This window comes from Hesperophylax consimilis, chromosome 31 (assembly GCF_061612785.1).
Source record: "Hesperophylax consimilis isolate HC1 chromosome 31, BYU_Hcon_1.0, whole genome shotgun sequence".
NCBI classification, from domain to species: domain Eukaryota; kingdom Metazoa; phylum Arthropoda; class Insecta; order Trichoptera; family Limnephilidae; genus Hesperophylax; species Hesperophylax consimilis.
In genome coordinates this window covers 2469004-2492171 of record NC_142866.1, presented here as the reverse complement: position 1 = coordinate 2492171, position 23168 = coordinate 2469004, and the positions used below count along the sequence as shown (strand labels likewise).

The window sequence follows — 23168 nt, the reverse complement described above, 5'->3', positions numbered from 1 at the left end:
CCCAACCCTTGTTCGTTCCTCGAACATATATTTTAGTAAAATTTGCTAATTACAACTTTATCAATAGCATGATCCTTGACGCCCGTATATTTTCTTCACCCGGTAGGCTACTTTTTGAATTTTATACTCATTATTTTATGATCTGGAAATTTTTATACGTAAACCTTCGTATTTGTGCGAGGAACTCATTACAAATTTTAAACTCAGAGAATGATCTGGAAACTTTAATACGTAAACCTTTGTATGTGTGCGAGGAATTCATTACAATTTTTTTTACTCAGATAATGATCTGGAAACTTTAATACGTGAACCTTCGTAAGTAATGAGAAATTCATTACAAATGACATACTCAGAGAATGATCTGGAAACTTTAATACGTAAACCTTCGTACGTGATGAGGAATTCATTACAAATTTTGTTTCAATATGAGTTAGGCGCCATGAGGTTGATTGATTTAACTTTTAAATGTGTTTCTAAAAGAAAAGAATTAATCATTTCGTGAATAAAGTTCATCAAAAAACTAAAAACAATAAATAATAGTTCTGAACTTAACTTCGCTAAAAGTGACATTGGTTTGATAATAACTTAAGCAAACTTTGATAGTAAACAATTTAGTATACATAATCAAACGTCCGTTTTCATTTCTCGAACATTTACTCTTCATGAAAAAAATCTTCATTGACCTCGGTCTTCGTGAACAGTTTAAATAAAATGTGCAGGTATTAATTGAAAAATTCTTGTTAAAGTAGATCACCTTGTTTAACACGCTGTACTTTCAGTGAAAGACATTTAGAAGAGTAACTGAATTTATTAAGATCATCTCTGTTTCCATTGAGAAATGTAACCTCCCGGGTATCTCACAGTATGGAAGGGGAAAGACTATATATTCCCCACTTTACATACAATGCATATCATATTCTACTCTGTGTTCATTACAAGAACAACTACATTTTTCTCAATATGAAGATAGTAAGTACTCGTTCGAACAAATAATTGATATTCAATTTTTTTCTTTCAAGTGTAGAAACGTGTTTTAATGTCTTCCCCGTTCAGGCCTCATAAACCCTGAAACGTGGTAACAGTTTTGAGTTATCGAGATTTTAATGTTGGGAATAAGTTTTAATAAAATTTTCATTTGTCTTCTGTACTGATACTATTTTTAAATGTAGACACGTTACATTCTTTAAAAACAAGTTAATCTGATTTTGCCTCCATTTTCTAAATTAACAAACGCAATCACTGAGTTTGTTAACTTGTGTACGGATGTGGAATTTGATTGATAAAGGTATTTCATATTTGTAAACTATCATAACCATATCACTACCGACAAATTATATGAGATGGGAATCCATTGTCTGATAATTATAGCGAATAGATCAGAAAAAGCATTTTATCACGTACATTGCTCGTGATCATTTGTTTGACTTAAGAAAATATATTGCTGTTTGGTATTCTCGATAATAAGCTTCGTGATATTTAATGCTGTTCCAGGTACTTGTAGCGTTTTTGTTCGGCATGGCCTCTTGCGGGCGCCTGGACAGCCAGTACCTCCCCCCTAACCAGGGCGGGGGCGGGGGTGGGCACGGTGGACAGGGCGGTTACCAGGGCAGCCATCAGGGAAGCAACTTCCGCACAGTTGAAAACGATGTTCCCATTCTGAAGTATGTTAACGAAAACAACGGAGATGGCAGCTACAACTTTAAGTGAGTTTTTTTTTAATTTATCATTAATTAAATGTAAAGTTCAAAACTGGTTTAGTTTTTAAAATATTATTAAATGTGTTTGTATCACCGGAAAAATAATAATAACTCATTTAATTGATAGAACAAATTAAAATTTAGTAATGAAACGTGAAGGCTAAAACTTGTAAAAGGACTCTCTCTTGGTGGTTCCAATAAATTATAATATTACAGTATCACGGACCCGTGAAAAATCACGGGATACTGTGATTAATATATCAAAGAACGCAACATTGTGATAAATAAAAGCATGAAATTCTCTAACTTTCTTTAGTTTTTTGGTGACAAAGAAAAAGCAGAACCACCGGATCTGATGCAAGGTAACCTCCCTTTCAGGTGACAAGTTATTGGACTAGTATACTTACTGTTAAATAAAATCTTGTATGAGTTATTTTTCATAAGCAAACATGATTTTTGTTGGTATATTAATTTTTGACTAAAAAAAATATATTCCTTAATTTTAAGTACTGCTGTATTACACGAAACAAAACATAATAATCCGACGATTACTTCATATTTCAAAAGTGTTTTTAATTATTATTTGCAACGTATCAAAATCATTAATAAATCATTTAATTTATTGAACCAGCATTCGCAAAATGGTCATATCAAATGCACATACTTGCATTTATACAAGGTCATTTTTTTTGCATTTTGACTGAAAATTACGAATTATTACAAAAAAACTCAGACTGCTTCACACGATGTTTTACTTTCCAACAAACATTAATATTGAATAAATTCTTCTATTTCAAATAATGTAGCATTTCATAGACCCACTTTTAAATTAGAATTTTGAGTTTTAAAAAAAACCTCTATAAATCTGAGTTATAATACAGAAATCGTCCACATTCCTCACTATGGACCCGCTAATATCATGTTTTTTAGAGAATTAACTTTTGTGATTGTTATATCTAAGTAAATTCAACCAAATTCACATCAAAATAACATCTACCCTGTACCATCAAACCCTGTACCATTTGCCTCCATTTTGATGTACCATACATTTTCAGCATGTGCGTTAAAGTATGATAAGCGTATTAACAAGCCTTAATGCTATCCCTAGAGTTTTTTACTTCACATACGTATAATGCAGGTATCGATTTCAATGAAATGCGTTTGTTACAGCTACGAGACTGGAAATGGAATCCAAGCCCAGGAAGCTGGCTACTTGAAGGGAGACGCGCAAACCGTGCAGGGGTCTTATTCCTACACCGGACCTGACGGCCACCAGTACACCGTCACATACACGGCTGATGAAAACGGCTTCCACGCACAGGGAGACCACCTCCCAACCCCTCCCCCCATCCCAGAAGCCATCCTCAAGTCCATCGAGCTCAACCAGAGGGAAGAGGCCAGCAACCACGGATCTTACGACCAAGGATCATACAACCAGGGCTCCAACCAAGGATCGTACAACCAAGGTTCTAACCAGGCATCTTTCAACCAGGGATCAAACCAGAAGTCTTACAACCAAGGATCTAACCAGGGATCTAACTTCAGACAGAACCAGCAATCTTTCAGCTCCCAATCTGGATACAAATACTAAATCATTTGATGTTTATTTGTGAACCCATTTACCAAGGATGTTAACATTTTAATCTATTAAAACTATTTATATACCTACCTGTCATTTAAAATTTATAATTATTTAAGCTAATTAACAATGAGCTTCTTTATTAAGAACATTGTTTAACTTACTTAAGTGAAAAGTATTCTTTGTATGACACAAAAATCACCAATTTTATTTCTGAAAAGAAGCTAGCTCGCTGCATGCCGCTCACGATAAAACCTGCCAAGTTGCCAATGTTTTGAAATTGCTGAAAATTTAGCATCTCGCTCCATTGACGAGGAAAAATTTACCAAATTTTTTAATTATTCAAATATTTTATATCTACTCAATGATGGCGTAACATTTCTGAAATAATTATTTATGTCAAGTCCTCTCATGGAAATGAATTGATTCTAAATGCCGAGATTTTATTTTATTTATTTTACATCTCAATGAATTTTTATTTTATCAATGTTGCTGACAAGGATATTGATAGAATGGTAGGTAAATGCAGGAATCTTAAAGCAGATAGCGTTAGTAAAAAAATAGTCCAGAGATGCAAAGATACCATTTAACAATGTAGTGCTAATACCATCCCGATGGCAGTTAGGATTGTTGTATAGTGTAGATATGTAGACTATGTCAAATTTTAAAATGGACATTCATGACCTTGTTAAACTTTGGTACTGTAGTATTTGGTTATTAAAAGGTTCGGGTAAGTTCGGGTTTTACCGACCTACCGTCACCTGTTATATTGTCATGTTCGCCAAGAGAGTACCATTCTTTCGCTAGACGGCCTTTGGGCAACATCTTACTTGCATTGTTATAGAATTATATTCCAAATAAACCAGCTTCCGTGTACTACGTACTTACGTGTATTCAGTGTTTATACCAAATCCTTTCGAATATCAATCACTGAGTGCACGAGAAAGCTATGGAAAGATCTGCCCATATTCAATTGTAAATATAAAATGTTCAAATTACTTACTAACCAAGTGTACATGGGCTGATACAGACACTTTTTGATATAAACCACCTCACAGGGTGCACGTAACCAAGCCACATAATTTATAATGGAGGGTTTGATTGCTTTGTTTGCCTTATCCTTGTTGATTTAACATTCTGTTCAGAAATACGCAATTCAATGTGCAATTAGACTCCATTGTAGCACTGAGCAGAAAATCTGTAGATGTGTGACCGGTGACTATGAGTTGGAATAATCTATTCGACTCCACCATGTTTTCCACTGCGACAACCATAGCACTAATATGTATTATTATTATTATTAATATTCGTATCATATTATTAAATGTACTCATTATTATTTCTATATTACAATTGCATCGTATTTTTGCATGTATTATGTTTGTTCAAGCCATTTTTTTATGTGAAGCCACACAGGAGTCCCAACGGGGTATGTTGCGAGGCTGAAGATAGTGGGGAGGGAAAGAATATATATATATATAAGAATACATATATATATGTGCCTTTATCTTATTATTTTTAGTTAGTAATAAGCTCTGACGAAGCTTTGGAAAAGCAAAACTCGATTGGCGATTTTTGTTAATTCAAAAATAAATGTGGTGTGTTTCAAAGTGTGTTTGTTCATTTAATAAATAAAATTTAATTGCGCACCTCCAGCTTGATAGTCTGAAACCTTACTCCTCCACCAAGTAGGCCTGATGTTCAATAAATAAACTACACAAAGATAAAGCTATTTCGACAAGTTTCGATTGTAAATGGTGTCCTCAGAAAGGCAGTAATTACTGAGATTGTCATTCACTCTAGAACAAAATGCTAATAAATGTATTCCAGGTGCGGAAGACATAAACCGAAAGAAATGAGAAGTTTATTTATTTACCTATTAACTGACAATGGTCCAATTACACAAAACAAAAGCACGAAAAGAGAAAATAATAACTACAGAAAACGAACAGTACCTGCATACATAATAATATAATATACGAATGAAGTATTGAAAAAATTGGAAATAATGTAATATTATAAATATATTTTTAAATAAAAAAAAAATAAAAACTATCGTTGGTTTTGAAACAAGGCCATCGTTTTGATTGTAAAATCAAAAGGATCACCAGTAATATTATATTGAACATTAAAAAGAATATTTATATGTACTAAAACTTGAACATTTTTTGGTAGTGTCCATGATTTTGTAGCATTTTTTGTAGCACTTGAATTAAAAAACGAAAAATGTCACCAATTTTGAAAATATATATTCGGCCCCTGGGCGACAGATATATTAATGAAATCGATGATTTGTGCAGGAGAGGGTTTTGATATTCGAACGTTTGATCAATTTCACCCAAAGTAAATATGTAGTACTGCAGGCACACGGACACGCTCTTATAACATTTCTATCGTTGTATCCCTTCAGTGGTATATCCCTACACCGTGCAGTGAATATCCCTTGCATACATGAATATTATTGAATATTAAGAGCATCGGTCAAAGAAAAGCTGAACGCCAAGTAAACCCTATGGAAATATATTGAAGATATTATTTATAGAAAGTTAATACCCGACATTGCTTGTTCTAATAATAATAATGTTTATTTCAGCTGGACAGAGCGGTAATGCTCTGCCTGCCATAAAAGTTTACATTTAAGTTAATACATAAAAAAATCAAATAGAAATAAATAAAAAATGAATAAATTGATGGCTTATACGGTGGCTTGAGTGAAATTCTCCATCTCTGGTGTAGAGGCGCTCCCTGCCACTGGGCAACGGCCTGGACAAGAGTGTTGTCCGATCTTTGGTAGCGCTGACTCGTCCTGGCTATTCTGTGGCGCATCAAAGCAGCGAACCCATGCACCCTTCCTTCGGTGAACATCTGTGAGGCGCTGCATCGCTACATCTAAGAACATTGTGTGACTATAACATCGCAGACCACAATACGGCTGTTAGTATACACTATAACTCGATAGATCATTTCAAATTTTTTCGAGTGTAATCAAATTTTAGGAAAGAAATGTAAAAATAATTGTGACCAAGTTTAAAAAAATATTTTCTTATTGATTTTTTTTAATTAATTATAAATATGGCATCAACTCTTGTGTGTAATAGTTTAATAGCTATATATTAGCTCTTATTGTACTTATAAATGATCCTTTGTCTGTCCAACTGGGAAGGATTCCCGTTTCAGGACAGCCAAATCGTGTATTTAGTACATACTATTCTTACGATGGAATGGCGATGCTGTCAATACAAATTTTGAGAACATTGTGACAGGATGGTTTCTTTATCCTTGAAAGAATCGCAAAGATGTAATTTATTACCAGGGTCAATTTGTATAACATTAGTAATTGCATTCAGAACCGATGAATGGTTTCTTTCGGGACATCACAAGTCTGAGATTCTTTCCAGCGCATTTTGGAGAACATTTATAATTGTATTGTTATAATTTCCACATTTATAAATCAGTATAAGACTTATGAATCCTATAGTACTATATATTTAGAATTTCTTAGGTGATAGAAATTACACATTATTAGACCAGAATATATGCCGTATGACCACAGACATAGGAATTAATAGACGAGAAGATAATGGCGAGGGGTAAAATCAACTGTTGAAGAACGAAGGGCGTAAGACTGGCTGTGATTCGTCAATAAATCAATCTGACAGTAAATAGGCATCTCGCATTATAATATCACCATTTACTTCTTAAAAGTAAAATCTGCTTTTGAATGAATAGACATTTTTACATGGGAGCGCAAATTTGCGCAGCAACCAACCAGCTTTGTGTTTCGCGTCCAGACGTTTCTCCATGTGATAGTATATGTTTCTAAAACTGATCTATATTATACGATGTGAATATGCTTAAAATAAAGTAAAATAATGCTTATATATGGAATGTAATACGACAATTGGGTTTATTCTCTTTTTCACATCTATTTTTACAAGTTTTCATAGTACAAGTCAACATTTTGCCGTGTTATTTCGTAAAATGAACCGATGATGCCTCGACCATAGTTCGCACAAGAATGAGGACGTCACGTTTTCAAATTTCACTTGAGGCCATACGCGAGCCCAGCCGGCTCCAATGGAACCGGTATAGGGAGTGGGGATAATACGCTTTTAATCACTTAGGGCAGGTCTACTAATATTCATATGTCTATGCGTATGACATATGAATTTCCAATTTTAAAATTTCTAATTTTTATTAAAATGTATAATATGTTGTAAAATGTATAATACATCGTACAACTAGCTCAAATCGGCGTTGCCCGGGGATTGCACAAAGTTTCTCGAAATCTAGTATAGGTAATGAAGGTCAAGTGTACAAAATCTCATCAGTCTCGCTATAAAATAAAAGATTTTCATTGCGTAGTTTTAGAACGAATTATTTACTCCTGTGTAATTTTAACCTGACACGGTGTCTAGTTTATTATACGAAAAATTGGATCCTTAATGTGTAGGTTTGCGTAAAAAGGGCGAAGCTGTTCTTCATAGTATGATCTCATTGCTTCTCAACTTTCGTGCATGGTCTCAAACGTAGTCATCTTTTTTACCGACTCTCGAAATGACAATTCTTCTGACATCATACAATCTTCTCACTGACACTCATGACAGTGAAATTCTATTTTCTTTCACGCTTACTGACCTATTGTTTCAAATTATCATTTCCGTATTTAAACTCAATAATATAATTTGTTCGCAGTTTCTATTCTTATATCGATACCGATAATCAGTGATGCTCTTAGAGGGTTTAATAACTTTATGATGAGCAGCTCGTTTGCCTTTGTATTTCTCTGAAATTAGTACTAGCGATATTCTAAAGGGAGCAATAACGGTAAAATTGCATAATAAAATTATCCATTCAAAATGCTCGTACTTGCACATTCACACACAATTATACCATAACCAATTTACCCTACAACCTTCATCAAAACAATTAGATCATTGCAACTTTTTCCAAAAAAACTCCAGTGTTATCATCAACTATAAGTTTGGTTATGTTTATTATAATTTCAAAAACCACGCCCAGCCATATTGTGTATTTTAAGGTGTCCAATAATAAATAAAGGAGTTTTGAAAAACTAATATGTTAAAACCGGTTGGTAGCTACTAGTAAATAATACCTACCTAAATTTTTAATAGAAAAGATTTTCTATATTTAGATATTTGATGCAATGAGTTTTGTTTCTTGACTTATCAAAGACGATTTTATGTTTTTTTTATTTTATTTATTATTTTCATATTTGTTATTTTGACATGTATGTTTACAAATTACTAATTATAACTTATTTACATACCATAAAATGTTATCTTGCTCAATTTGGTTCCTCAAATATATTATGAATATATTAAATTGTGTAGTTGTTTATAATTTCCGGCAGCGATTAATGATATTAATTTTAATCCCTTTGTAGAATAAACTGCTTTGCATTTTCGATTTGTCCTTTTTTGGTAGTCTAATTTAATTGCATGCACTTGTGTGTGAATAACCTTGTTGTATGTAATTGTGTAAAATTTTGGCAGGAAGATATTTATTATTTTATGTATAAATATAACAGCGTTCAATATAAGCACCCGTTTAACATAAAATTTTAGTTACCTACTTTTTAAAATCTAATTCGTCTCAGTATCTACCTATATCAGATAGTTATTCTAATCTTACTTACACAGACGGCTTCTTCATGAATAAAATGAAAATAACAACATTTTGAAGTGAACCTGAACAGCTTTAAATTTATTTAATATATTAGTACGAAGAAGATTTTGTAAATGTGGCGCTATAATAAGCTTAGTGCTTAAATTATTATTACGGTTAATAAAATAAGTTAATTCGTTTTGCAACACAACCGCCTTCGGCAAAACACTCTTGCCATTCAAGGTACCTTTAGTTTAACGATTGTGGCTACCATAACGTTTTTAGTAGCAGATATCGTTGATGCCCTAAAGTCTAATTGATTAAATAACTATTACACCATCCGGACAAGTTGATTTTCTCATAATTTAAAAGTTAAAAGTTATCCTTTTTAGGGTTAAGTTTTTTTCTTTGGGGAAGTCGGTAGAAATAACAGATACTTTCACGGTCCAACTAGGAAATTTCGGTCAGATAAATTGACAATTTTAGTTCCGTGAAGTTTCACATATTGAGTTCAGCTCTACATTTAATAATATTTATGCACCTGAAAATGGTCTTGGCGACTTCTTTATTTACAAACCAGATTATTATAGCACGAAACAGAAGGAAAAGTACAAAATAAAAGTAAAAATAAATTATTCTTAATACTACGATTGTGTACACCAAATATTTCCACAGCGAACACCTTTATGATGATAAACTGGCCTTAATCATTATCGTGCTTGATATTATTTGTTTATTATGCCATGCTGTATTTTCTCCTTCTACCAATGATTCGGACAAACTGCTCTGATGATGGACACTGTAAAGCTGTCCGAAACGTTGGCTAAAGAAGGGAATGCTCAAAATGACTTAGTTACTAAAAACTTAAACACGGCAATACTAGAATTTTAAAACTTATCTTGGCCTTAAACTGTGCGATATTATTCGGTTATCTGTTCAAATTAAATGTAATCAAACTAAACGTGTTCAAATTATATGTAGGTATGTAATTCGGTACGTGTTCAAATTAAATGTAATTTAAACATTCTGTACATATCTCGATCACCTTGTTGAACATAATTTGAACCTATAAACGTTTGTGAAAGATGCTAGTACCTACAGCATCTTTAGCATAAGAATCATTTAATTTCATTGAGAAAGGTAACCTCCCGGCGTGAGGGATTACACAGTATGGGAGGGGATCAACTATATATTCTTCACTTGATCCACAATGTGTATCATACTCTTCATTGCGTTCATTACAAGATCAGCTAACTTCGTCTTAAAATGAAAATCGTAAGTTCAGCTCTCGTAACGGAAAAATGATTATTTTAATTAAAATCATTTTTCGATATCGTATTTTATTATTGCGTTGGTGTACGTACTATAAGTATGTGGTCAAAAAGTGTTTTACATAAACTGTTTTAGAAAATTATTAGCAAGCTACATTAATTTTTTCTCATATTCGATATTAGATAGATTCACTTCACTTTAAAGTATGATAAATATCCGAGAGTTTTTAGTATTTCCGAATAATCCGGAGAAATAATCTTATTCTTTATTATCTCAAGTGTAGAACGCATGTTATAATTTTTTTAGGTTTAACACTACTCACGACATTTATTTTGTTTAAGGTACTTTTTGCATTCTTGTTCGGCATGGTCTCCTGCGGGCGCCTGGATAGCCAGTACCTACCCCCTAACCAGGGCGGGGGCGGGGGCGGGCACGGTGGGCAGGGCGGATACCAGGGCAGCCATCAGGGAAGCAACTTCCGCACAGCTGAAAACGACGTCCCCATTCTGAAGTACGTGAACGAGAACAACGGAGATGGCAGCTATAACTACAAGTAAGCTACAAAAACTAGATATTTATATTATAGGGTGAGTTAGGGTGGGTATATAACCTATCAATTCATTCGTTAAAGACCTGCAATCCATTTTTAACCGGATTACGAATTATACGAAGAGATTCTATAGAATAAATTGCATTTTTTTTACATCAGTAAGTTTTTTTGTGTCAACCTCAAGTAAAAAAAATATATTTAAATCACTTGATGTTTTCATATTTTTATTTATTACCAATAAACAATGTTTTATCGTGATAAAGATTCCTTCGAAGTCTGAAGCTTTTTACAATGTATGTCAAAATTTTAATAGATTATAGTAATTTTAATGTTGAAAATTTTTGCTTTCAAGCGATATTTTGGTGTTTCTTTATTCATATAAATTTTAATGATTACAGTTTTTTGTTTTCTATAGCCACCATACTAGGCACATGCCCGTATTATGGTAGCCATATTTCTTTAGATTACAATGTTAAGATTTTTTTTTTTTTTTTTTATAGTGAATACCTCACAAGAGTCCCAACTGCTCCCGTCTGGAGCCAGTGAGACTATGGCATCCCCAATTGGGGGATGTTGTGAGGCTGAAGGTAAGTGGGGAAGGGAAAGAGGAAGGTGGGGAAGTACCTGGCTATTCAGATCTAGTCACTAAACACGGCTAAAGCCATTTGGAGCAACGTTTCAATTCTGAATGGTGGTCTTACACCAGGGCGATACTGGTAGTATCTTCCACTCTGGAACGTGCCGCAAATATACTATATATTATTTTAATTAATTAATTGTGAAATAACACAAATTAATCAAATAAAATTTAATGCGCACGCCGGGTTCGAACCCGCGACCTTCGGAATGGCAGTCCAATGCGTTACCACTGGACTATGCCGGCCGTCGATGTTAGGATATACAGAATTAAGAGAGAAAAAAAAAATAAAAATAAGAAGAAAACATTTGAACATAATGGAAAAAAGAGCAGTTAATTTAATTTAATGACACGCGACACTCTTTGCAATAGTTCCTTCCCTTTACCAACAGCCAATTTTGATATAAATATATATTTTTTTTATATAAAGATGTTCGGTTTCCGATTTTCTGATATCTATATTGAGTGAATTGAATATCTTGGGAGCAATATAGGAAAATTGTCGCTTGGCAAATGCTGTTTTTGTTGGAGGAATTACACATTTTCGGTGTGACGAGTAACGTGTATGAATATTTTGTTGTATTTTTTGATGATATTTTTAATTGATAATGATAATTCTTCTGTAACTTTACTGTTTAGGTAACGTAATGAAATCTTAGTTAACGTAATCGATTCTCGGGTAACGTAATAGTATTTCGGGTAAGGTAATGAAAGCTTTAAAACACTTTAGTTTTATTTAGTGAACATTTTTTAATAGCAATGCACTTTTTACTTGGTTATACTATCTCTGACTATTATGTGCAGTAGGTCAGCCGTGAGTTATTTTCATTAATTGATCTTCATAATATGCTACCGTCAATAAATCTTGTACGAACATGTGTTGAAACATTGCATAAAACTTGATTTTTATCAACTAACCCGTAAACACGAAAAAAAGATGCATGCACTTAATGGTGTTTAATATAATCTGTTTGCAACGCGTACCTAATTTATATAATGCGAAATGCGAAACCAGATATAATATCTCAGTATTTGTTAGGATGGAACCGCAATTATTTACTGTATCTTTATGGACGCTCTCACTATTTAAGTATCAAATTGAAATTTAGAGGTTCTTGTCTATTAATTATTGTTCCCTCACAAGTTAATCTGAAGAGGAAGAAAAGATTATGTTTAAATCACAAAACGCGCACAGTGCTCAGACTAATTTTAACGATTTTTTTGAGTAAGTACCGTCTTTTTTTTCAAGATTGGCAAGATGAACAATTTTTTTTAAAGTGTTTTTGGAGAAATGGAACCCGGCATTACATTCTTAATTCTTTATGCAATACTTTTTGCACTAGCACAATGGGTGGTCAACATCTTCCCACGCCTCAGTGTGGTAGATGAAAATGTCAGACAGTGTAATAATAACCAGAGATGTGCAAAATGGGTACCCAAAACCATTTGAAATGCAAAATGGAAATGGGTCAAAATTTTTCCATTTGAAAATGCAAAATGCAAAATGGTTTTTAGAAAAGCATTTCAAATGCAAAATGCAAAATACCTATTTTAAAAATGCATTGAAAATGCAAAATTGTTTCTCAGGTCAAACAATAAAATAATTAAAGAATTTCTGAACATGTTTGTCGTTTAATAATGGATATCAATGTAGAACAAACATATTACATGATGGTAAATCCAAAAACACCACGACTACAGATTATGAAACCACAAAAAATTTGCGCTGGACTAATATTGCCAACGTAAAAACATAGAAACTTAGCAGTTAATATTACAGCGTCATGGCCCCATGTTCAGTTTTTGAATCAGTATTTTTTGTAATGGTATCACTAAATTGCCAGGGCTCCTTCCAGGGAGCAACTTGACAAATGTAAATTATCTCTCATAGCGAGGTTGAAGGACCGACTGATATTTGGGGCTTATGAAAAAAAGATGAGTGGAGATAGTAGGAAGAATGTTGCAAAAAAGCATTTAAAATGGAAAATGCATTGAAAAAAGCATTTAAAATGCAAAATTCAAAATGGTTTTTAGAAAAGCATTTAAAATGCAAAATGGAAAATACCCATTTTATTTTGCATTTCCATTTGAAATGGATTTATTTGAAATAAAGCACATCTCTGATAATAACAATGTAATATAATAATATTAAAATAGAATTGTTGATTGCATTAAAGGAATAGGATTGTCTAAATTTTATCTGCCACTGACAAGATTCATGAATGATTGTACCTGTATATTATGTACGACTGAAATTAAAAGTGTTATTTTTCATTTTTCAGCTATGAGACTGGAAATGGAATCCAAGCGCAGGAAACCGGTTACCTAAAGGGAGACGCGCAGACCGTGCAGGGCTCCTACTCGTACACTGGCCCTGATGGACACCAGTACACCGTCACCTACACGGCTGATGAGAACGGCTTCCACGCACAGGGGGACCACCTCCCCACCCCTCCCCCCATCCCAGAAGCCATCCTCAAGTCCATCGAGCTCAACCAGAGGGAGGAGGCCAGCAACCACGGATCTTACGACCAGGGATCATACAACCAGGGCTCCAACCAAGGATCATACAACCAGGGATCAAACCAGAAGTCTTACAACCAAGGATCTAACCAGGGATCTGGCTTCAGACAGAACCAGCAATCATTCAACTCTCAATCTGGATATAAATATTAAATAACAATAGATTGACTCATATCGAAGAATTTTAAAATGTGCCTTAAATATTAACCAATTATTTTGAATAAGGATACCCTGAATTTTATTTTAGGCTCATCTTAAACAAGGAGGAATAACAATGCCCATGGCGTTATTGTTATTATTGTTGATATTGTGCAATAATCAGTATGCCATATTGAAAATATCATTTACTTGAAAATAATTTATAATACATATTTATTAAATGAAATATAAAAGATTTTATCAATATTACTCAAAGTTTTCATATTATAATAACTTTTCCGCCCAATACTTTCCACCACCCCAAAACTTATTTACATTTTAAGAGCTCAAGTCCCCAGCGTTGCCCGGACTTAACACAGAGCTTCCGATAATAATCTGCCAATGTGCTTGTAGTACTCATTTGTTGTATTCGGCCCCCCATGTGTACCAACAATTCGGCCCCCCATGTGTACCAACAATTCGGCCCCCCATGTGTACCAACAATTTCTCTTTTGAGCTGCTGTCTTCAACATCATGCTGTGATCAATAGAATTTTCGGTTAATAAAATATTCATTGTTTTTTCGCCAAAAGAGCCTTCACATTGAGAGGACTTCAAATCTTCTAATTAACTCCACAAAATGTGTGCAAACGAATAGTTTTAACCTTCTAAATTGTCAATTAGTTTCATAATTTTCGGACAGAATTCTGATACGAATGTAAGTTGAGCTTGAATTTTACTGGTTAGAATGTCATTTTCAAAACATTCTTTGAAGTAAATAGTGCTAGAATTGTCGTCTTCGTATTCATTAAGAAAATCGATAATTTGCTGCATATACTCATTCAAATAAATCACAGATTTAAACCAAGAATTCCACCTGGTTACAACAGGCGTAGGATAAAGTTTTGGAGTTAATTGTGGAGCATGCTGTCGTAGAAAATTTAAATAAGAACTTTTCATTTTTCTAGAATGCAAAAAGGCTGACTTTGTCTTGGCCACAATAGAGTTCAGTTCCTTAAATTCTTTTATAAAAATGTCACCCACGAGATTCACTTTGTGCGCCCAGCATTGAAAGTGCAGTGCATGGTCACCCAGTAGTATTTTTAACAAGTTGAAACATGCACCCATGTACCTTGCAGAGTCAGACACTAAACCATGTACTTGAGAGTATTGAATTTCGTATTCTTTCAAAGTATCAATTATTGCTTGAGAACAAGTGGAAGCATTGGCAGTGTCTAACAGATTTACACTTGCTAAGAAACAGGACTACTGTGGTTCTGAAGAGACAGTTTTAAGTAAAACTTCAAAGACACGTCTGCCTTGTTTGTCAGAAGTTTCGTCGGCCACCACAACTACAGGCTGATCCTTTAGTTTTTGTTTCACATCATCTTTCTCCGAAACACCGCACTGTGGTACGTACTTACGTCTCAAATTATCTCCAGAAGGCAGGTTACCCGAGCCAGGCACATATTTTTCCATGTAACTGCGAACAACTGGATGATCTAGTTTAAACAAATTTTTACAGTGCCAAGCACAAATTCCTCTTTTTCCGTTTTGGCACGCTTTTGCAATTCAAAAGCACCAACTATTGTGGATTGCCTTTTTATTCCAGAGGACCTTGGTTGAGGATCAGGATCAGATTTCTTTCTTAAATGAGTAACAGAAGTCGTATGCTTCTTCAATGTATCTAACTTCTCTCCTTCCAAACGCACGTTGCAGTATTTGCACGTTACGATGTTAGTATCGCTTAAATACAAGCCATCCTCTTTGAACTTTTTTACTCGTTCAGATAATTCTACTTTCGGGCAGCCCATATTGACGTTAATAACACAACTATACCATACGCGCATGAGCGAGTGACTGATTGAAAGACAAGAGATGGACGGACGCCAACATACACTACTTCTTAGCTAAGCAACTAACCTGAACTCGAATTTAAAGGCGCAATTGCTCGCGCCTACCAAAACACGATTCCGCAATTTACACAACTTTTTAGCTAAGCAGCAAACCAGAACTCGAATTTTAAGGCGCGATTGACTCGCGCCCTCCAAAACACGATCCCGCAATACGCTCGCTCCTCATCTACGCAACAACTCGTGCCGTCTCTGTCTGTTTTGAACAGAGTTGTAATAATTGTTAGCGCGTCTGATCAACATTTGAAAGCACGTAACGTAAAAGGGTGCGAAAGTATTTAATTTTCAAATTTCGCTTTTATCGCAAATAAAATGCAGATTTCGCTTTTATCGCATCTATTTCGTAAAAACGAAATTTACGATCCCCTAATAATAATGTTACTCCCCGCACTTCACAAGACAAGCAGCAAGTGTGGGGAATAACATAATAATGTTATTCCCCACACTTCACAAGACAAGTAGCAATCATATAAAAAATATTTTTGTGTAGGTGTACAAGGAAATTGATATAATAAATACTTCATCACAGGCTTTCCTGGTGAGCCATATTAAGCAAAGTTTCCGAATTACTATTTATCTCATTGTTTTATCGTATTATACTAGTTATAATTTTGTCTTTTTTAAATAATAACAAACATATTCCAAAATCCAAGTAAAATATTATTGAGTGTCTTCAAAAGCGATATTTAAATTTATTTCTGCGCAGACATCAGCCTTCCCGGGGTTGCAAAACGTATCAATCTACCTTAACGATCACCTCACGCCATCAAATCAGACAATAATGAAGAAATCCAGGGCGTTTAAGAATAATGGTAAGTTTAATCCTATAAATGGGAGCAATAATAAAAGCAGATAAAGAAAACATTATAATATTCAATACACATTAAAACGATTAATTCTTCATTACGACATAAATATTCCATCAAAACTATTTTATTTTCTACATAACAAATGCCCACAAATTAAATTTACAAAGGGATAAAATGTTTTAATGATCTTCCCGAAGAAGTAAAACAAATAACAGATTTGGTATTATTTAAGAAATAAATAAATACCTTACTAAAAAACTGAACTGCTGTCGACTCCAAAAACAGTTAACTACGTTAGTTAAATCCACATGTGTATATATATATATACATATATATATACATAAATATACATATAAATATACATATATATATTAACTGAGCCACATTTATGAATTATTTGTATAATGTATAAACTCTATAAATCCTACACCAAAAAATAAATACTACTCTATTTTATCGTGCTTTATCTTGAATTTATTTTTGTAACAATATTATAATTTCTTATAAATAAAATTTGAAAAACAGATATCACAAACAATTTTTAAAAAATCCCACCGAATAATAAATAAATACGAGTTTGATATTAAAGGCATCACAATTTTTTTAAAATAATTATTACGTAATATTTCTTGAAGTTTTTTTTTCACGTGTTGAGTCGTGACTCGTGTTTTTGACAACGAGTCAGGCCTCGTGTTTTTATGATATGGAAATACATTATGTTTGTATGACATCAGGACGCCTTTATGACTTTATAATATTCTACATAATATACTTTTGTATCCAAAAATATCCCCTTGCTAAGCTTTAATTCATTTGATATTTGTTATACTTAACACTAGGTCACCTTGGTATTCATTTCATTAATAAAGCGAGAAATAGTTGAGCTTAATCGCGATCACCTTGTTTCGTGTACTACCATAACCTATGGAGCGAAAGAAAGAGGCGCCTGGATAAGTTGATCACTTTTTTTCAATATCAGAAATATCAGGTGGAGACCCCGGCTTTAATTGCTTATAAACGGAAAATAATAAAAATTCTGTTATCTCTGCTTTTCAAAAGAATTTAAAACTAAACTCAGAGTCATGTATGAATGAAGCCAAAAGAATGAAATAGGGGATTTTCCATGAACCACTCGCCTCCCTCCCATGGAACTAAAAAGCTCTGAACAGAATACAGGGCCGGCCCAACGCGGGCGCAATTGGCGTAGTCCGCTCCGGGCGCCGAATTTACAAGGCTCCAAAGCTCTGATTATTTTTCAGATTATTTTTCATGAAAACCGCGCGACACAAAAATATAAATCATCCAGATTATAGTATTTATTACAGTGATCGCCTTACCTAGGCGTCTACTGGTTTTGACAAGGGGTGCCAGTATTTTACTCCGTTTGGCTCTGACAGAGCTTAAGTGCGATTTTCTATGAATGGCAATGAAGCCAAATCTAGGGTGAGGGGAAATTGCCTGGCAGCCATTTTGTATGACTAACTTTTAAATTGATTTGTATACAAAGTGGTGAATAATGAAATATTATAATTTTATTTTTTGGCTTCAATGTCTTTCATACAAAATCTCACAAATGCTCTGTCTTTTAGGTCCGTGGTATGTAAAGTGGCGCATAATGAACTAATATCGTTGTATTTTTTTGCTGTTAATGTATTTATTATGGATTTTTTGAGACAAGGAAAGGCATATCTGATTTAAAAAATGAAGTAGGCTTTGGGATTCTTCATACCACCTCACAACTTCAAAGTATTCTCGAATAGCTACGTCCAGAACTTTACAGGTTCATGCTTCCTCTGCCCAACGCGAGGTGACGTCCCCCACACAAGGCTGCGGCATCTTTTGAAAGACCGTATTGATCCGTTATAATATATTATGTCTTGTCGGTGTTACCTTACTCTGTGATGCCAAATACCCTCTAATCAGTGGCGTAGCTAGGTAACCAAGAGCCCTGGGGAAAATTAAAAAATGGGGCCCCACTGCTATGTTAACTGATTAGGTTTTATCAAATAAAAATATGAAATATACAAACACTTTAAAAATGCTAAGTTACTTAAGCTCTTTTTTGTGCACTGCAGACTGCAGGGTAGGTAATAAAAATTTTAAACAGTAACAACATAAATTACAATTAAATTATCGAAGGAAGCAAACACTTTGTGGCTTGACATTATTACACAAACGAAAGAATATCTTTGTTTTAAACCACTTTATAAAGTGGTTTAATATTGCATTTTAGCTACGAGACAGGAAACGGAATTCAAGCGCAGGAGGCGGTCTACCTAAAGGGAGACGCGCAAACCGTACAGGGCTCGTATTTCTACACCGGACCTGACGGCCACCAGTACACTGTTACCTACACGGCTGATGAGAACGGCTTCCACGCACAGGGAGATCACCTCCCCACCCCTCCCCCCATCCCAGAAGCCATCCTCAAGTCCATCGAGCTCAACCAGAGGGAGGAAGCCAGCAACCACGGATCTTATGACCAGGGATCATACAACCAGGGATCAAACCAGACATCTTACAACCAAGGATCAAACCAGGGATTAGGCTTTGCACAGAACCAGCAATCCTCTAACTCTCAAACTGGATATAAATACTAGATAACAATAATTTGACTCAACGGTTTTGAGATTTAAAATGTGCCTTAAATATTAATGAATAAGGATATCTAGATTTTTATTTCAGGCTCAACTTAAACAGGAAGTATTAAAAATGCCAGTGATAGTTGTTATTATAGTTGGTATTTTGTAATAATCAGTTATGCCATATTTAAGCTATTATTTATATGAAAATAATTTATAATTTTTATGTCTCAGTAAATATGTTATGAATATTATTCAAAGTTTTCATAAGTAATGACTTTTCTGTCCAAACCCACCTTCCTCTCCTCCCCAATTTCATTCAATCTTTGATATTTCATATAAGCGAGTTAGTGATAAGCAGCTGTTTTACTTCCCCGTAATGTAATCTAACCATTGCGGTCAAATTAATCAGGTGTGATTTTTACCATCAGTCGATTCCTTTTCACCTTTCCTTTCATGATAATTAGTTTTTTTTTTATTGAAATACAATACTTACTTATAATTAATACTTAGTATAGTGTAACGATTGAGGCACGCAGTGTCAAATCTTAAGTAAAAAAAAACTATTGCCGGGGCATATGAGATCTTCCCAGGTTATAGTGGGTCAAGGCTGGCGCAGTCATTGTACAAAAGAAAGGTTCCATTTTTTGTTTTGAAATGAAAAATCGGCCAAGAGCAATCATGCAATGTATTAACCAAAAACAAACCATGACTTAGCAGGTAACCATTGCAAGACAAAAATTAAACAAACAACATACCTGTGGACCTGTGAAATTTGAACTAAACTAACAACCTGCTTTTCTTCGTACTTCCCTTCAACAATAATCCAATCCCCAGATGTCTTGAAGGTGACCTCGTAAGGAGCGAGTTGATGGATGTCCATTGAAATTTGGTATTTATCCTTGTAAGTGCTCACGTTTGTCAGGATGTTGTGGTGCGGAGAAGCTCAGGATATCGCTCGGAATGGCGTGTAGCAATCCCTCAGCGGCAGTAATGAAGCCATGGGCCAGTTCATAATGGAGTGAGGATTGTAAGATTGATCCGACATGATTACAACATTACTTGCTTCTTGAAGTGTTCACATAAACCATCGTGGAAACGCACTCCGTACTTGCAGCCATACGGAATAATGATAAACAACAAGCCGAACCCCAGTCAACAGCGAATCACAGAACAATCCCTTTGATTATCAGACATAATCGAATCTACGTCGTTTCTTTCTCCGGCGTCCATTCAAGAAGTGCCGTTTCCCAGCCGGAAACGGTGCCAATCCAAATTCACCAAAAAAATCTTGCCAGTCGAAGTCAGGAAAATATATATTTTTCACAGTAGGAATTATTTCCGTGACAATAGGTATTGATAGTAAAGAAAAAAACCATATTTTTAAGCACATTTAAGTATGTTTATTACATCATGTAATCATTACATATTATAATATAGATGTATAATAAATAGAAACACTTCTTGTACTTTGATAATAATTTAGAGTGAATTATACATTAGGATATCTGACATCTACATAATACACAGGGTAACATTTTTGGTTTTAATAACCCTTAAAAAATCGCTTACATAAATATAATATAATAAGTACGAATGCATTTTGCAAATAATATTCATCACATATTTTTCCTAACTTAACCAATCAATTTCATGCTGCAAATGCCATGCATGTATGTAAAATGTTTAGTACATGAAAAATCCTTCACGTCCTGGAGACAGTGACAAAACAGAACCCCAAATGAATCATAGCAAATCCACATTCTTTACATTTACAGAACCTGCTGTTATAACAACACCAACAAAGTCACTTTAAAATGGCACTCTCTATTAACTGAATTACACCAAAAGTTTTGTACATCTTTGAAATAATTATGATACCTACTTTAAAATTACAATGGCAGCAATTATTACAAACTCTAAATGGAAGAAACTTTAATAAGGCTACTTGTTCATTCTGATAAATATGACTTGAAAACAACTTTCACTTTTAAAAATATCCATTTCATCACCTCAGCAAGAGAAAACAAACAATTATGAAAAATGTGGTATTCTAACAAACATTCTACCTTAAGTTTAAACTAAATTGTATTAGAGAGGTGACTTTTCTAAAGAAGAAAACCATAAAACTATAGTGAGAAATGCCTGTTCATAATTTTGAATGGCGACTATTATTTTTAGAGGTTATGTATTCAAATACATAGTGCTAGTAAGAACTAATCCTTAAATCACAAAAACGTCAGCTGGAGACATTTTATTTTTCAAATGACACAAATTGCATAAAAATGCCATAAACTATAAATAAATTATAACATGGGAAAAAATACTTGTACAAATCAGGTGACAAGACTAGAATGTGTCAATTCATAGAGTACGCCTTTAAGACTGAGAAAAATAATAAAATAAAGAAACTTTTGAAAAATTCTTCTGGAATGACAATATCCTAACAATAGATAAACTACAAAAGAGTAACTAAAACATAAATAATTATGTATTATCTTGGAATAATCGGGTTATTTTTTATAATATTATATTTGGAAAACAGTCTATGGCACATATATTATGTTGCACATAATAATTATATGTTGTTATCTTATAAACAAAATATTTAACAGACAGATAATACGTAATGTTATTGTTCTTTTTTTTTAGAAAACATTACACAAGGAATAAAAAGATACACATATATTATAATCTTTGTTCAAACCTCATTATTCATGTTCTGAAGTGGACCGGCTTAGAAGCAACAAAGAGTTGTTACTCCAAAACTAGTTGACTTTAAAACTAAAAATAGGGTGATTTAATCTAAGATATACATATTTTTATTAAGTAATAATGGATAATTACCAAATTTCACTTGACAATATAAAAATTACACAGTTGACTGAAGTCTAGTAGGAGTGGCTGCAAGGATATGTTGCATATTAAACTTCGATACAACATGGGCAGGTTAATTAATTGGCAATTTTTTTTAATATTTACTATGAAAACAATTAATATGGCGAACAAGCCACTCCCATCCCTGTTAGAACATTTATGATAGATAAAGATATATTTAAAATAAAATATTATTGAGGTAAGATATTACAAGTGCGAAAAATGTTTTTTTTTAATAATTAAGAACACATCTGTAAACAGAAGTTACATAATCAATACAATAGTTGCTGAAGAGATGAGAAAAGAATAATGCATAGAGTGCGGTGCATAAATTAGGTAATGTCAAAAAATACTACTAATACGTTTATAAAAAAGCATTAGACATTGTATTAATTATATGTAATACAATCAATCATTCCCTATCCCAGAGAAAATGTCAAAATCAGTTGTCAAAAGAGGAGAAAAAAAATGGCGACCATTTGAAATATTATCTAATCTATACCTACTTAAAATACATTTGTATAGATAGATAGGATACAAACACATTAATATAGAAAGCTTGCTAAGCAATTACATACACCACAACAATTATGTACTTGCTCTAGATACAGTGAAGATTTTTTCAGTGTAAGTAGAAAGGCCTATTTGTGCATTACATTACTGGTGGACGATTCTTGTAAATTATGTAAACCAGACTTATCGCAATCAAGTAATGATCGCTGATTTTATTTGGATGGTGAATTTTTAAAAGGTTCAGAAAGCACAATACACATACATATTACATTTAGTATAATGTACGTATTTATCCAATATTATAAAAATACAAAGCAATATTTGTATAAGAATTCACAATTGCAAAAAGCCGATAAAGATCGACAAAAAATATCAAAGGTACTATGTCCAACTGTTCACTCAGAATTGAAGTACGTATGCATATTAAAGAAAATACACTAACTAAAAACTA

The 23168-nt window shown here is 33.6% G+C and overlaps 2 protein-coding genes across 2 annotated transcripts in view; both read left to right on the top strand.

Moving 5' to 3' along the window:
* LOC149409341 (uncharacterized) overlaps positions 1 to 14039 on the top strand; it is a 71993-nt gene extending 57954 nt beyond the window's left edge. Inside the window, exons 20-24 of the mRNA XM_089649778.1 lie at positions 864 to 969; positions 1492 to 1703; positions 2868 to 3282; positions 10518 to 10729; positions 13646 to 14039. Coding sequence (XP_089505904.1) covers positions 864 to 969; positions 1492 to 1703; positions 2868 to 3282; positions 10518 to 10729; positions 13646 to 14039 — 1339 coding nt within the window. The remainder of the gene's footprint in view (positions 1 to 863; positions 970 to 1491; positions 1704 to 2867; positions 3283 to 10517; positions 10730 to 13645) is intronic.
* Positions 14040 to 18171: 4132 nt separating this feature from the next.
* On the top strand, positions 18172 to 19345 carry LOC149409340 (pupal cuticle protein 20-like). The gene is made up of 2 exons (XM_089649777.1): positions 18172 to 18188; positions 18958 to 19345. The coding sequence occupies exons 1-2, from the start codon at positions 18172 to 18174 to the stop codon at positions 19343 to 19345; spliced, it is 405 nt and encodes a 134-aa protein (XP_089505903.1).
* The last annotated feature ends 3823 nt before the right edge of the window (positions 19346 to 23168 follow it).